Consider the following 17,137-nt stretch of genomic DNA (forward strand, 5'->3'; position numbering starts at 1 on the left):
ATAAGGACTTTAAGTGTTGTTGAATTATGAATATATGAAAAAATTGTCACAACCAAAATCATAGCAAAACCCCCAAACAATAAGAGATTATAAAGCAGACCATTGTCTATTTAATTTATCATTTGTTTTGAAATTCTCTAATACAGGATTTAAAATAAATTAATCTCCTTTATGCCCAAGACCTTCTAGACTACCTAATAACTTGTATCTACACTGTCGAATTTATTATCTCCAAATTTGCCGTAGCAGTTTAAATAAAGAAGTTAATATAATTAGAAGTCGTTCCAGCAAAAACATTGAAAAATGGTAACTGTAAGTAAAAGCAAATTAGATTCAAGCTACAATTACATGTTAAGTGATCAATTGTGTTGAGGGGAAAAAAAAAGAGAAGAAGTCCTCTATCACAATGAAATAGGCAAACTGTGCCTTGCACAGCTGAAATAGCACAGAGGAGCAAACAGTCAGGCTCATGTAACTGTTCATGACTGCTGGCTGTGCCATGCAGTCCTCATTGCTCTGGTTTTATAGAGGGTTTCAATTTTCTTCATCATATTTCCTTTTTTCCTTTTAAAAAAAATCTACACACTGCTATCAGCAGGAAAAAAAATTGAAGACAAACCATTTTTCATCACTTTAGAAATGGTGATATTATTTTTTATGTGATATAAAAAAGTTACCCAATAGAGGTGAACGTGACAAAAATTTCACTGTTTACAGCATTTAAAATATGCACAATTTCAGAACTATTTCTTTTTGAGCAACTACAGGGGGTAGGAAGGAAGACAAAATAACTGGAGAGGAAGTAAGGTAGTGAGGGAAATTACTTAGCCCTGTCCCTCAATATTTCTGTTAAAAAGATTGATGTCTAATACAGAAATACTCAATAGAACTGCAGCATTGAGCCCAGAAAGAAGATTTAGAAAAAAAGACAATTCAGCTCCACTACACAATCATTACTGGACATAACTGTCATCATCTGCTTTTTCTTCATATCTGGAGCACAGACAAAAAAGCATGATCTGTCCAGCCTCAAAGATAATTATGTTGTTATGATTTACATTTAGTAGACTTAAAAAAGCCCTTACAAATATACAAATACTTACTATGTTATGATTTATCTATTTTATGTATATTTTTATTAGGAATATAACTGAATTTGCCTATCAATGATTAAAGGAGTTAAGACTACTGATAGCAGAATTAATGGACTACTCATAGCAGAATTAATGTAAAATAGTCCAGGTATTTAGCTGACAACATATAAAACTACATAATATGGCATATGCGATTTAAATGAGTATCTTCTTTATATGAATCTTAAATTATCATATTTGAATTCCAGCCTCTATAAATGTTTTGATTGTGGAGAAACTTACAGAAAAAAAATTTAGTGCATTATCATTTTAGCTGAAACAAGCAGTTGTTTCATCTGGTGTGTTCACTTCGACAGACTGCTTTACAACAGCAGCAAAGATTCCCAAATTATTTTTATGTTCTTATAATCAAATAATAAAGCTAGGGAGCAATACAGTCTTGATTGATCAAAAGAAGAAATTGGCCTGATTACAGTGATTACACAGTATAAAATCACATTTAAATCAAATAAACACGGGAATTTTCTAGAATCTTCATAACATTCAAAATGATGACGCATTAACAGCAGCAAAGGCAGTAAAATAGAGCTACCTTTGGTTGTGGCTGGGCAGATCACCACACCTATTTGGCCACTGAGATATAAACTTCTAACCTCCACTATAATTATTATTTCTCTCCCTGGTTCTCACCTCAACTCAAGCTCTAAAGAATCCAAAAGATAATATCTTTTTTTAAAAGCAGAAGTTATAGCAATTCCATCAGCAAGTGCATTGGACTCTTTTTCCTGGCTCCACAGTAAACAGATCTGTTCATGCTCTCTGTATTGTTACTGCACTTGAACCATCACTTCTCCTTGCACTCTCTCTCTCTCCTGTACCAGATATGCTCTACCAGAAGTCTAATAATGACCCATGACTGCAGCAAACAGAACTGTTCCTGCATGTGGATTTTCACTGCCTTATCCTCTCTAATGACTGAATCTAAAATAAGCAGAGACTCACAATGCAATTGCATACAAAAACTTTTCAGTGGTTTAGGAGGAAGAGAGCATCCAAAGGAGGGCAGTGAAGGTGGTGAGAGGTCTGGAGGGGAAGCCCTGTGAGGAGCAGCTGAAGGCACTGGATCTGTTCAGCCTGGATGAGATTGAGGGGAGACCTCACTGCAGGTTCAGTGAAGGAATGAGAAGGGGTAGGCACTGATTTCTGATCCCTGGTGACAGTGACAGGACACAAGGGAATGGCCTGAAGTTGTGTCAGGGGGGTGGTTTAGGTTGGGTATCAGGGAAAGGTTCTTCCTCCAGAGGGTGGTTGGGTACCAGAACAGCTCCCCATGGCAGTGGCCACAGTATCAGCCTGATGGTCCTGTGCAGGGCCAGGAGTTGGGCCTGATAATCCTTGTGGGTCTTTTTCACCTCAACATATTCTATGCTTCTGTGTTGAAAATTGGATTTTTTAAAATGTGAATTCATGAGAACAAATGGGAGTTAGAGATATTATCTTAAGAAAACATACAGAATTTTGATAAACATTATATTGAGACACAATGCTGAAAGCATGAAAATAATGGAGTGAAACTGGAAGTGCAGAGGGACTAGGAAAATAAGAAAAACTAAAACTGATTGATACAAGAGAATTTCAAAGTAGGGAACACTTTGAACTTCTCTTTCTCTAGGTATCTAAGACTTTCCAATACCACAGGGGAAGCTTCATGCTTGAGACCTAAACTTTGTGCTTGTATCATCAGGAAAGATATTTGGAATATACTGACAACTTTTTAACATAAACTTCTTCCATCAATTTTGGTATACATGATGCAGAGGAGAACACATTCACATAAGGCATCACTTTCCCTATGATTAAATTCTTGGTTATAAAATAATTTTAACTTTCCAGTAGAAAGTCATAATAAAACACAACATTAATGGAATCTGTAACATTTACTATGATCATTTCAGAACACTTATAAATATAGAAGTACTTACCATAGCCTTAAAAATCCAGACAAGATAGGAAAGAAATTATAGAGAGTATTAATTTGTCAGATTCATTGCACAACAAAGAAAAATTATATTTATTTTAGTCAGCATCAAGAGAGTCTAGCACTCATTTCTAACAATATTATTTCTGTTTTTCTGAAACAGTCATAAGTAAGCATAAGAAAGGATCATTTACATTTATTTTGATGTCTTAATGTATTCTGAGCTATACCTTTCTGCAAGCACTTCCAACAACTAAGAACAAAGCAGAGTGCCATTTAACATGCATTAAAGAATCATAGCAGGACAATAGACTATACTAGTTAATACAACTAATAGCAAAGAAGGTGCTGTCAAAAAGATGGTTTAAATGAATGCAGGCTCTACTATGCTGTGCAGTGTAATTTCTCATCAATTTCAGAAGGAATTCTACTCTGAAATGGTTGCTGTGCTTTTTCTTTTTGACTGCTCAGATAGTGTGGCAGATCACCACAGAGTAACTGAACACAGAAACTGAGAAAACATTGAGCAATAATAGACAAAGCCTGATCTTTTAATGACAATAATAGCAATCATTTACTTAACCTAACACCCAATCACTTCTTTGTAGTGAGAAATTGGTTTGGGAGCTCACCATCATTAAAGACTAAATATGTATTTTATTGAATTATGCATTCTATGCTACAGAAAAAGAGAAATGTGAATAGCACTTGAAATTCTTTGGGGCAGAGAGACTCTTCTTAATCTTGTTTAGACTGGAAGTCAGAGTAAATCTCAAAGGAACTGCCATTCTTTTCCACTGAAATTTCTTTTCTTAAATTATTCTTGTTTACAATGACTGTTAGAAATCCTGATTACCTCACCTTGTACCTAAAGTATACATAAATCTTTAAAATATTAATAGTGAAAAAGGCTGCTTTTTAAAAGGAATTTCTTTCAGTATCAAAATATATCAAGTGAAACGATATCCCAAACAACAACATCTTTGTGAAAATGAGTAGCTTTTTATTGCATGAAATGCACATTACTTGATTACACCAGTAATACCTAAATATCCAATGAGATGTTCAGACTTATCTAGTACATTACAACAACTGCCTCATTGACTTTTACTGCCCTCAATCCACTCTCTCAAGACTCCTTTTTTCCATGAAACAATTGTTGCAAACTGTCATTCTGATGCACAATAGTAATTACAAGAAAGACCTGCACAACTGGCAAATGAATCAACAGTTTCAGAAGTTACTCACCACATCTCGAACAATGGGAAAAGATTTCTTTCTTCGTAGGTCTGGCATGCTGTCAATTCCATACAATCCACGACTGAAAAATAAAAAGGCAAATAGGAAAATAAAAACATGGAGCTTATAAGGCTACATCCTTAAGAACTGCCTATAGTATTTCTATTTACAGTTAAAAATCAAAATTAGCAGTTCTCAGCTAAAGGCATGTGATCCAATTGAAAAACCAGTGTGAGTGTTCTTGGTGCTTTTTCTTCTGGCATTCACCCAAAGCAGAGTAGCTAAAGCTAAATGGTTGCTTAATACCTTCTAAAACTTTTTACCATTGATTTATAAATTACAGGAGAAGCTTTCCATCATAAGTTCTTGTATATCTGGTAGTTGAGATGCAGGACAACATTACATATTGAACATCATTGATGTCAATGAATATTGTTGTATTAAACTTGATACAAAATTTTAAAATATCCAGCTAAATACATAATCACATCTCAAATAACTCCATGCAACTGTGGAAAGCAGAACTTGTCACATTATAAAATAATTCCATGGTGACCATCATTATTTTAATCTTGCCTGGTCTGAGCTTTTTAATTGAGCACACAATTAAACCCCAGTTACATCTCACACAGAACTTGGAAACAACAACAAAGAGCAACTTGGAGTCACTTCAAAGAATAAAAGGCTGACACACCAACAGAATTTAAAAGAATACATATTGATCTGGATAACAAATTTGCCTTATTCTCTCTGACTCTTCCAAACAATTAACACAGGTATCTTCCTGAACTTTTTCCACAGAGGGTTTTGGAAGATCTCCATATACCTTGTCAGTTCTAATTTACAGATACTTGGAAATTCTCAGAGAAGCTAGGTTATCAGATTTTTCAAGACCTAACAAGTTTCTTTGCAAGGTCCTTTGTTGGCACTGCCTCAGATACCATTTCAGTTCTTATATTTCTATCTCTGTGTATATAAAAACTGCATTCACTACGAAGAGTTCTTCATCTGAAAGCCCTAAGTTTATTTACACCTGTTCCAATTATTATGTGAAAAAGATATAACTAAAATCAGTGAAGAATTTTTCGGTTCCTTCTGATACACTCACACCATTCTCTAAGAAAGGGAAAAGAATTCATAGTCTGTTTATGCAATTCCTTTATATTTTCCCACAATCATTTTCCCATGCCAGGTTGTGATACTAGAATTTTTTTCAATAACATAAAGATCAAAGTAGACCCAAATTGCAGCTTCCAGACATACTTACAAACCCAGCAAAAGTGTGATAGAAATAAAATAACATTTCTGAGATTGTGAAAAGTAAATGTACAGAGACCAAAAAATAAACTCAGGGCTTTTTGCTACTCAGGAGCAGTTCCATCAGCAGTAAATAAAACTTATCGTGTATAAGGCATTCTTATGCTCACATAGAGGCAATATCTGTAAAAGGATTTCCATCTATTATTCTGCTCTATAACATAAAAATATGACTAAAATAGAGGTTCTTACTAAACTCCTTTTAGTCATCATTAAGAAATAACACAGCAAGGGAAAAATTTTCATGTTAATGTAGGTTATACATTGAATTGTCTACTCTCCTCCCTACATCCAATTATAACTCAACAATAACTTGACATAGAAGATGATGAAGTGTAATCATAATAATTTGATAAAAGTTATCATTAAAGGCACAGAAAAAAAACCCTATCATATTGACTATTTTTTGGTGCTTCTGGAAATGTTCTGCCTAACAGTAATCTATTTGAATTTGTCAGAGAATTCAAGAAAAATAAATTTGATTTACCATAGAGACAATGCCACTGAAGGAAAGGAGTAATCATCTGCATGCAGCACCATCTGTGTATCGTTAGTGAATTTCAGAATGGATTAGGCCATGTGGTAAAATTATCAGTCTCTGACTGCTCATTAGGAAGCAGTAAATGAACACAAGAGCAAGTCTCTGGAAAAAGTAAAACAGAACTACCCAGGATCCATACACATGATGAGAGCTCCAGCTGACCTACTTTCACTTTTTAAAAATATGGCGATAATGAGCTCTAAAGTACCTCATCTTCAAGAAAGTGAAGAAATATAAAATGAAGATGTTATTATGTGATACTGGTATGGAAAAACCAGGAAAGGTGGTGTTTCTGCCTTTTAACAGAGAAGTTGCATGAGAAGCCCCAGAAATGCTTTGTTTGGTCTTTGTCTTTACTTTTTTGTCATGGGCTGTTCTCTCATTTCATGCAACCAAGTGAAGATCATTGCAGAGAATAGAGAGCTGCAGTCCCTGCCATGGACTTGGGGGTGCTGGTGCATGAGGTGGGGTCACAGCATTGTGCTATGGCAGAGAGGGAAGAGTGAGATAGAAGAGAGTCAGCTGGGGTATTTTTGCATAGAAAAAGCGTGGTAACAATGGTTGTGAGGGAAGAAATATCCTCCCTCACTTCAAACAGCAAAACCTTTTGGAGAGACTAAGAGGGAGAAGGAGTCAGAGCTAACTGCAGTCAGTTGTGCTGGCAATAAAAAGACTGAGGGATCCTAGAAATTAGCATTAGTTTTTGCACGAAGGAGTAGAGTGGGAAGTGTGATTAAAACAGAGCCACAAATGTCTTTGGAATGATAGCATTCTTTGCCTGAATGAGAAGTTAAATGAAAATTGCATAACTGTTTTTAAGGAGGCCTAGTAAAAGAGAGGCTTGAATAAAGATACTGCGGAGAGCAAAGCAAGGCAAGGACAGGTCTAAACTTTGTCAGCAAAAGAAGTAAGGTTTCATCTAAAAACATGAGCTAATATTGAGCTACTGTCAGCCATCTGATGTAGTGCATAATATTAAGCAAATTAATGCCATAACTACCTTTTAGTGACACCCACCTCTGCTCAAAATAGGAATCTAAACAGGAAAAACTTCATAGTGTCAATTGTATAGCATTTCAGACGTAAAAGCTGAAGATGAATGATTAATTTAATCTCATCACCTTGTCTTTGTAATAAATTGTAATTACAGTAAAAAAAGTACTTACAGAGTGCACCAGCAAGAGGATAATACCCCTTTTAATTAGGTAACTAATATAACTGATAAATTTTACCAAAGGCTTTTATTTCTTTACCTTTCCAGATTGAATAATAAGAAAGTATTCAAAATAGGAAGGAATCTCTTGAACTGGATGCACGATAACTTCATTTGGAGACAAAAAACCAAAATGTACAGGTTTCTTCCATATACACGCTCAGCCACTGCAAGATCTTTTCCCTTGACTTTTTAATTTCAAGTACTAGAGTGATATTATATTGCTAGAATTGCAGTACTATACATTTACCAGAAGAAAGACAAAATTGGGCTACAGCTTTAAAGGACACTTATTTTATATGCAAAGAGGTAAAATCTGTTATCTAAATGACCTCACCATTGGAATTGTTGTATTAATTTCTTAGAAAATAATGAATTAAAAAAAATTAAAAGGGCAAGACATAATGAAACTATCTTCCTTTTAAAATAATACAATTTCTTAAAACAGAAAGCTTAGGAAAAATACTATAATGCTGTAAGAATAATTTGCAGATACAAATAAAAAATTATCAATTATACTTTTACTTACCCAGCAAATGCTTGGACTGCATAAAGCTTGGAAGCATCCAAGGAACTTGCACTTACCAACCGAGCCTTTAATAGAGATCAAAAAAAGTACAGTTACTTGGTTGCTTTTAGTTAAGTTTTGGACAGAATTTAACTGCATCAAACATGTAAGACATATGAAAATGTTTAGCAGGGTCAGCTCCAGGCCAAAGCTAGACTAACTGTTCCTTTGGGAAACATTTTGATAGCATTCAGCATTTAGTGACACACAGTGGAAGAACCCATGGGAAGGTAAGGTATTGCTTCCCAAATACTGTTGCCCTTTAAATCCTATAGATAATGCAGGGTAGGTGATAATAAGAGGCAAAAATCAGAATCATGTTTGACAGTAGCAGACCCCTGTGTTGGCAGTTATGGTAAGCACAACAGTGAGGGTTACCCTGTATATAAATGCAACACATTTGCAATACAATCAAAGGAGAACAAAAGAGTGGAAAGCTGGGAAAAACCATGCAGATTTCACAACTAAAATGATGGAACAAAACAGGTCAAGTAAGTCACAAACAAACATCAACAAAATACATGATCCCTAGAGCAAATAGGTGGTTTTAAACCTTTTCATCCACAGAACCGCTATCTGAAAGAGAATTGGGAAGAAGGGGAATACAGGTTAGAAAAACCAGTATATGAAAAAAATCCCATCTATAAAATCTGTCAGTGTTTTAATCTGTTAATGTAGACCAGAATCCAAATAACACCCGTGCTTAGCCGTATAATTGGGGTGAGATCACTGTCACTACATTTTAAACAAACAAAAAGATGTTCTTGGTAGATAAGAAGACCTGCCACTTATGAAGGACAGTGTGGACAGTATTTCACATACTATACCCCATCTCCATGGGATTTTTAATTTTATTGCTTTTTAAAAAATGTATTTTAAATAATAATGAATATATATTTAATATATTTATGGTGTTCAAATAAATAATGCTTTATTTTCAAGGAAAAGGCAATTGTTTCTAAGGATATAGCGACCACACTACCCAGCCCAACTCCTGAACTGTAACTCTTCTATTACAGCTACTCATAAAATGACAGAAATGACTCCCCAAATACTAACAGAACTACAATTGTGAAAGTGTAAGTTATTTCATATATATATATCTCATTCTAAATTGCTTAATGCAAGAGCACAACATGAAAATTTACAATCAGACAGAAAATATTTGCTGACAGAAAAAACTACCTTCATTTTATTGCCTTGTCACATTTGTACTTTATAGTACAGTGCATACATGAAAGAGCATTGTTTTAATTGTCACCTTACTGATCTTCCCACCACCCCAAAGGGAGTGCTCAAGGACCCTTTAAATAGTTTGGATATTCTTGAGATGTTCAGAGATATCTCAGGTTATGTACATCACAAAATAACAATTTACACCTCAAACATGTGCCACATTTAATTTTTAAACCAATTTATATACAGGAAAAATGACACTCAAACACATAAATCCAAAATATACTGGCAACTGTAAATGGCATAGTCTACAGTAGTGACAATCAGGGAACTAAAAGGCTCTATCCTGCCACTAATTTTAAAGGCAGCTTATATGATCAAAGCATTTGACTGCCTAGATTTATGAAAATGAGCTTACTCTTTAACTATTCTATTTTTAAAAAAAATTTTTTTGTGAAATGGATTTGTCTCACAATATCAGATAGTATTGGCTACTCTTTCAAGCATATAAAATATTTGGACAGCCATAAGATCTAACTTCCCAATTCCAAAATTATTACAGCACTTCATAAGCAGGGTGAAAGCAGAACCAGGAGGAAATAGGTGACTGTAAGCTGGGCTGGCCATGGCAACAGGGTGGGGTGTGCTTTTCTGAGGCCTAAAGAAAAGAGGAGTAAAACCCAGAGGGCTGGATCAGCATCTGGACATCAATGAAAGGAAAGGCATGACAGCACTTAGCAACGGGGTAGGAGAGGCAGAGGTATCCATTCTCCAAATTGTAAAAAAGGAAGAGTCCAAAAGGCAAAGAAAAATCTGGGGACTGAGGGAAGATTTAAGCAAGACACTATTTGTAATTTAAGAAGCCTCACCACAATCTTTTTATGCAACCTGCACCTTCTTTTAGAATGTCTCATCATAGCAAAATTGTTAATACTGACATGCAAAGGTGCAGAAAAAAATCTCAGTATTATTCATGTGGAATGCAATTCTTAAATACTTGGCAGATACTTTGCTATCAAATGCCTAAAGAATTACATGAATTATATGATTAATTCACTTTTTAAAAAACTTATATTAAAAATTGTTGAGACTTGTCTTCTACATAAAATGGATTTTTTCAGAGCATGAGAGACAGATAGATATATAAAATTTTCTTTACCTCTCTTGGTTTCAGCCAACTTAATCTAATTTCACTACATTTCCTTTACTGGAACCTAATTTTACCTAAATTTAGTGAGGAGAATGACAATCAACATTAGGAAGGAGGAAAGGTATGTTTTTGGTTTAACTTGCTTTTCTTGGCAGTCACTACATAAAAAAAAAAACGCACCCATCTAATGGTCTCTTTTCTCAATAGAAATTGCATAAAGTGGACAAGTGACGCAAATTTCCCAAAAAAGAGATCTTAAGAATATCTCTTCTTTGTAACAAATGAATGCATCTTCAGAGACAAAATTAGTTTGAAAACTTCACTGTTTACTGCTTCTTCTGAACTCACCATGAGTGAAATAATCTGAACTGTGGAAGTGTTCTCTGCATGTATGATAGCACCAAATCGGGAAGTGTACAGAGTCACTTTAGTAGTCGTTAGGCTACCAGAACAGACAGCAACATTCCTTGATGTAGATAAGAAATGAACTGTGATTATGTAAGAGACCACTGAATGTATTTTCAAATCAGGGATTCAAGGCTAGACATCTCAGATTATACTGCTGAGTGACAATGATTTACTTAAAAGAGCTTATCTTCATATAACTCACTTCTGTCATCCACACAGTCAAAATACTAACATGAAAAAGTAATGAGTGCACCTAGGAGCAGTGGAAACACTGGTTCTTATAGGTAACCCTTCTTACTTTAATTAGTTGTTTCTCCTTACATTTTAATTGAAAATTCATTAAATTATAGCCTTCAGATTGTGCCTTTATACCACAGGCCATTGTAGATAAGAGGAAGGTATTTTTTACTAGGATTATAGGAAAAATCCTTTTGCTCCTTAATTGTCGCTATTTCAGCTCAGTACAGTCCACATTGATATTTATAAACCTGTGTAGCAGAATGATGAACAGCAGGGTAGTCATCTATCTACATACTACTGAAAATTATTTTTACTAATGTCAAATATTGAAGGCAAAAGGAAAGTGTGCACAAGCCCTTTTTATTTTTTAAGGCAGTCAATTACATTAAATTAGATAACTAAGCAGGAAATTAGATAAAATTAGTCTTTAAGTTTCCTTTAATAAGTTATCAGGTATTAACAAACTGTATAATTCTCAGCATATCCACTAAATCTTGGCTTCGATTGAAAATAGTTTACATATAGGTATGGCTGTGGAATGAAGTGAGACGGGCTTGTCATTTTTTCAGTACCCTCAAATAAGCTCTCTGGTTATTTTCTAGCCATCTACCAGTTTAAATGTAGGCTAAGTAAAATTTCCAACAAGTGTTCATTAATACTGCATAATTGCTATTCAATCTTGGAATTAAAATTAATAGATCTGAGAAGAGTTTAACTTAATATTTTTATCAACTGTTTTCAGTTTTCAGTCATGGTCCAGTTTATTCATTCTATTAGCAATGTTGTCACCTGTAACTTCTTACACAAAATAGAAATTAATCGTGCAAGACAACCAGTTTCTAGACCCAATTTTCTGAGGAAAAAACAAATCTATAAAGGATGCTGACAAGACAGAGGTTCCAAGCATGAAAGGTATATTAGTAATTAAGATATGGAAGTCAGGACAGACTTTTGCTTTTTAGCTTGTGACACCATCAGAAATACAACTGGCTCTATCAGTCAGCAGAAGTATTTCCATCAAAGAGGTTCAGGTGATTCTGCTCCCCAGTCATAACCCTCCTTCAAAAGTCTTGTGTCATTATTTCACTTCTGCACTTTTCTGAGCAGCAGAACAATGTCCCATTCACTCCCCTTTCTTTAATGACTGCAAAAATTCAGTTCTCCACTCCACACCATAGCACAAGAACTGTAACAAGGTTCTAAAAATCTAAACTGTTAGGAAATCTTAGGATCAAAATTAATCAAAACATTGATTTTCCACTCTTGTAAGAGTGCATAACAAAGAGTGTTGTTGGCACAACACCAAATAGGAAAAAGATTTAAGGTCATTATTCTCTCAAAGTACCATTTCAATATTTAATTCTGAAAAATGGCTGCAAGAACGTCAAACTGACTGATAATTACATTGTTCCTGGAAGCAAAGCCTTCAGACAAAATACTTGCTGGAATTAGATAACAATACAACTGTTCCATGAAAATAACATGTGTAAAGTACCCACAGTCAGAAGTAGTTTCAAGTCTGAGATGGACAATTTTAATTAGCATCTATTGCCAAGAAATGGAAATAAAAGATGAAAACCAGGTTTGAATAGAAGCAGGACATTAAAGAAGTAGATTGGACAAAACAATGACACAAATTAAGCCATGCTAAAATAATAAATGCTGCACCCAGAAGCTATTATTGCCACTAGAGAACAGAACATTACACTGTGTAAGCCCAGAGGATGTTGTATTGCTGAAGCTTATTCTATGGAGATTGCGTATAACGCTTGAAAGATAATATTAAAGCTAGCACATCATAAGGGATGAGTGATGCTTGTCTGACAAAGAGAAGGTCAAACTTGAATAAAGCTTGGTTGACAGGAGAAATACAAGAATTGCTGCTAGCATTTTACTAGCAGTGATGTAGAAAAATTACTAGTGGATACATGGAGAGTCAAAACAGGAGGTCAGTTTGGTGAGGATGAAAACTGCATTTGTGTCTCTATTAATAAAGTGGTCTGCAAATCTGAAACAAAAGGACATGCTTTAAAAACATCTCTGGTGTTTAGAAGTTGAGTCCCATTAGACTTCTAACAGCTTTGTTTTCTATTGTTTTTCAACAGCTAGTAGATGCTTCTACCAAATTCTAGAACTTATCTCTAGAACAGTAAGTTATAGACTGTCATGAGAATTGTTTGGTTACAGAATGTGGTGAGCTCAAAAAACTACCATTCTCTTAAAGACTGGGCTCTCTTGACAATCTCTGGCTTGTTACAGTGATGGTAGGAAGCAAAAGTCAGCATGCATTTTAAGCACTCGCTTCTCATCCCAGAAAGCATTAAAATGACAAGGCATACATTATGCAAAAAGGATGAAAAGACATATTTCATCTCCCTCAATATATATGATAACAGTAAATGCAACCAAGTAACTAATTATTTGCTGTGAAAACAAATAGATAATTGATTATTGCAAAACTTTCTGCATCACAAAGCTAACAATGCCACAAATGTATCATGGTCTGAGTTGCAAGCTGAAGTCCAATCAGATTACTTCCAAAGAAATCCAAGCAAACAGCTCCGTGGTTGGAGAACAAATGTGAGAGCAGTTCCTCTGGACTCTAACAAACAAATACCATGTTCCTTGCATTGAACATGAGGATTGCACTGAGACAAGCAATCTGGTTTATCCTGACAGCATAGACAGAATGGACAGCAGGGCTGGTAGGTTTGGTGGCAGCCTGGGACAGAGGGGTGAACTGCTGTCCACCCTGGGTCACAGAGAACACGAGGGCAGTAGCAAAGAGCTGAGTGCAGTAAGAGCGGATCGGAAGGTCAAAGCAGTTGGTGACAAAGACACAAGTGCTCACAGCAAAAATGTTTTGGGGCATTTACTTCATACTGCTTCTATTTTTGGCCCTGCTGACTGAAAGCCCATTAGCTGCTGAGCTGCTGAGCACATCAGATGTATCTTGAAGAGCAACATCTGGGTTGGTTGCATCAGTAAAACACATAGATCCCACTCAGCCATTCCAGTGATCAAAGCAAATGTGGTGAATTGGGAAGACAAAGATTTGCTTCAAAAGTGTACCCCTGTTGTTAAATAAAATGCTAATGATTACACATTCATAAGTCATATAAATATAGTACTCTTAAAGAGCAAGAATAACATGTACAGCTAGGATCAGAATGTAGTGTCTGAGCAATAGTCACATATTTCACAGGGTATAATATTCATAGCTGCTGTTGGCATGAAGTTATTTCTTCTTCTGTGGAGTTGTTTCCACTTCTGAGATAAAGTTTAGGAACTATTTAAAACAATCTCAAACACTTTAAACATTACAAACATTCAGAACCCCCAAATTAGAAGGCTAAAAAAATTAGATTAGCTAAGCTAATTTCAAGACTTACGGCAATGAAAGAAAAAATGAATCAATGTATAATCACATACAAAATAAAAAGATGACATCAAGCTAATAACACTTACTGAGATACGACAAAGTTATCAGATTTTCTTCTTTTGATAACAAACAAGCTTAAGAGATACAAGAGAAGAACAATATTTGAAATAATATGATTAGCATTAAGCCATATGATTAGCATTAAGCCCAAAATTGTTATTTACTGTCATCTTTTATATTATAGGTAAACTCAAAATCAAATTACAGTTTTGGCTGTGCTTGAAATAATAAGTTGAAATAATTATGCCTAAACACCAAAGAGAGACACAGATGTTAAGAACTATAGACTGGAAAACTGGAATTCAAAGGATGACTTTTGGTACTTTTGGACTTTTTGTGCTTGATAGGACATGCATAAATCCTTCTGAAATCCTCAATCCCTTTTTATAGCTAATAGAAAAAGGCATGTCTCCTTGCCCTTTACTTTAACGGTTTTTTAGAAAAAGGAAATTTCACCCAACATGCCTTTAAAAGTTCCTAAGGAAAATTCCCCTACTTTATGTTTGCAGTACCCTCCTTGCCTTATGGATTCAGAAGAGCATCAGCTTCATCTTGTTTGTACAAAATGAATCAGGAAGAGCTACAGGATAAGATTAAAAAGTACATTTTATAAATATTCCTCTCTCCTGGTTCATTTTTAAATTCATTAAAAGTACATCCATCACATCAGTCTGTCCTTATTCCATCTTGGTACATATGCAGCTGAAGGACAAGAATTCCTTTGGTGATGCTGCAGCTGCACTAGTGATACCCAGACCTATCCATAGTTTATGGGCCTCTGACAGCATTGACAAATCACTTGCTGCTGCTCCAATAATCTGCTCTAGAGAAGCTACCTGAGTGTCAGTCAGCAGATTGCTCTTTGCCACTACTAATTTAGCAAAAACAGATTACAGTATTTTCTGTGGTAATTTTCCTAGCTAACTTGTATCCTTGTATCTTTTGCACACCATATTCTTTATCATAGCATCCAAGACGTTTTTAAATGGCTCTGTCATCAATACAACCATAGGTCTTGATTTTCAGATTTACTAAAACTTGCAGGCCATCTGAAGAATACTCTCAGGTCCTCAAGGAAACAATCCTCATGATTAGCAAAGTTCTGTCAGTATCAACAATAATTTTGCATCAGCAATAACTGGAGAGGTTTCGGGTATTTCCTTCTATTTAGAGTTCCTGAGAGACAACTGTCTAGGTGTTCCACTGATCACCTGGAAAATGTGCACAAAGAAAAAAACCTGCTACCTGTCCCATGGGAGTACTCAGAATTTCCCTTTGACAGCAAAACAGAGAATCTCTAACACACTCTGTTGTAATATTCTACTTCACTAATACATGAGAGGAAGACTTGAGCCTATTTACAAATTCACATTTTCCAAGTCATTACATTTTTTAAATGTGTGTCTAGATATTTTTTTAGCCTGATGCCTTAACAAGATTCCTTTATCCCAAAGCTGCATTCAAAAATTATGCAGTGTTATTTTCACTTCTAAAGCACAACAATCTGAAGAAAATGCTTAAATATTTTGGAAATAAAAATATTTTTCATTCTTGATGATGCAATATGGTGTTAATTTTCCCAGCAAAACCAGTATAAAAACTCCTTGGAACTGATATTCATGGTCAGCTTTCCTCTCAGCTCTAGCAGCTTTAAATCTGTTTAAGCTCAAAAAAAGCAGACAAACTGCATGAATATTTATCAATCAACATGAATTCCAAAGTCAATTAAAATAGTGTTAAACGGCCTCCTGCTATCATAAGGAGGAGAGTAGCAGAGACTTTCTTCATTTATGGAGGAGACCAGCAGTTTTAACCAATCACTTTTCTTAAAAACAGAAATCATTCTTTAACAGAAGAGGTTTGGGCTGCTCTGCTTTGTTGTTTTTTGGGGGTTTTTTGGGTTGTCTACTTGTTTTTATTAAACAGCCAAAATACAGATTTCTGCCAAACATTACTGATTAAGGACGGTGGGAGGTGGGGGGCGGGGGTGGTTTGTTGTGGTTTTTTTGGTTTGCTGTTGTTTGGTTGGGTTTTTTGGTTTTGTTTGGGGTGTTGTCTGGGTTTGTTTACCTGGTTGTTTATTTGTTTTTTATGCTTAAAGAATAGGTGGAGCTATTCTAGGAAAAGGGATCTGGTAACAGTAGAATTTTTTGAATCTGAGACTGTTACACAAATGTTGTTGTGACATACATTTCCCTGATGTAATGCACACTGATTTAGCAGGAGTTACTATGCTAGATTAAACTGTTGCTCTTCAATCCATTTGGTTACTATCCTGTTTACAAAGAGACCCACTATTATAATCTAAGATTTCCTGATAAGAACAAATGCTGTAACCACAGAATTAAAACACAATAAGCCAGAAGAACACTATTATGTTTCCTGGAAGATATATTAAACAGGTTTTTTAATCCTTTCACTCACTTAACTAGTGGGGAAAAAGTACAGACTGAGTGTGTAGCAGGCAACTGATACAGAGCATCCTTTCATGAAGCACCAACTTTAGATTAGCTGGTGAATGTAACTACTTGCTTTTTCTTCACAGACAAAAAGATGGATGTATCATCTTCATGACTAACTGATTATATTTCCTGCCATAATTTTTCAAAAGCAACCTTTCTACAAATCTATTAATCTCAAGCTGGACAGGCTGCCATTTTCTGTTTTAAGTCTCTGATATCTCTTTTCTCCATCAAAGGACAGTAGAGAAATAGGAAGGGAAGGGTATAAAGACTTATGCCTGACTCCAGCGAAACCAGTAGCAAGAAAAT

General features: G+C 35.2%; 1 protein-coding gene across 1 annotated transcript in view; it reads right to left on the bottom strand.

Moving 5' to 3' along the window:
* The window catches only part of UNC13C (unc-13 homolog C), a 121,906-nt gene that overhangs the window by 96,829 nt on the left and 7,940 nt on the right, over positions 1–17,137 (bottom strand). The window contains exons 2-5 of the mRNA XM_066558584.1: positions 8,504–8,526; positions 7,912–7,976; positions 4,321–4,393; positions 3,077–3,082 (exon numbers count right to left, since the gene is read on the bottom strand). Coding sequence (XP_066414681.1) covers positions 3,077–3,082; positions 4,321–4,393; positions 7,912–7,976; positions 8,504–8,526 — 167 coding nt within the window. The remainder of the gene's footprint in view (positions 1–3,076; positions 3,083–4,320; positions 4,394–7,911; positions 7,977–8,503; positions 8,527–17,137) is intronic.

This window comes from Molothrus aeneus, chromosome 13 (assembly GCF_037042795.1).
Source record: "Molothrus aeneus isolate 106 chromosome 13, BPBGC_Maene_1.0, whole genome shotgun sequence".
Taxonomy (NCBI): domain Eukaryota; kingdom Metazoa; phylum Chordata; class Aves; order Passeriformes; family Icteridae; genus Molothrus; species Molothrus aeneus.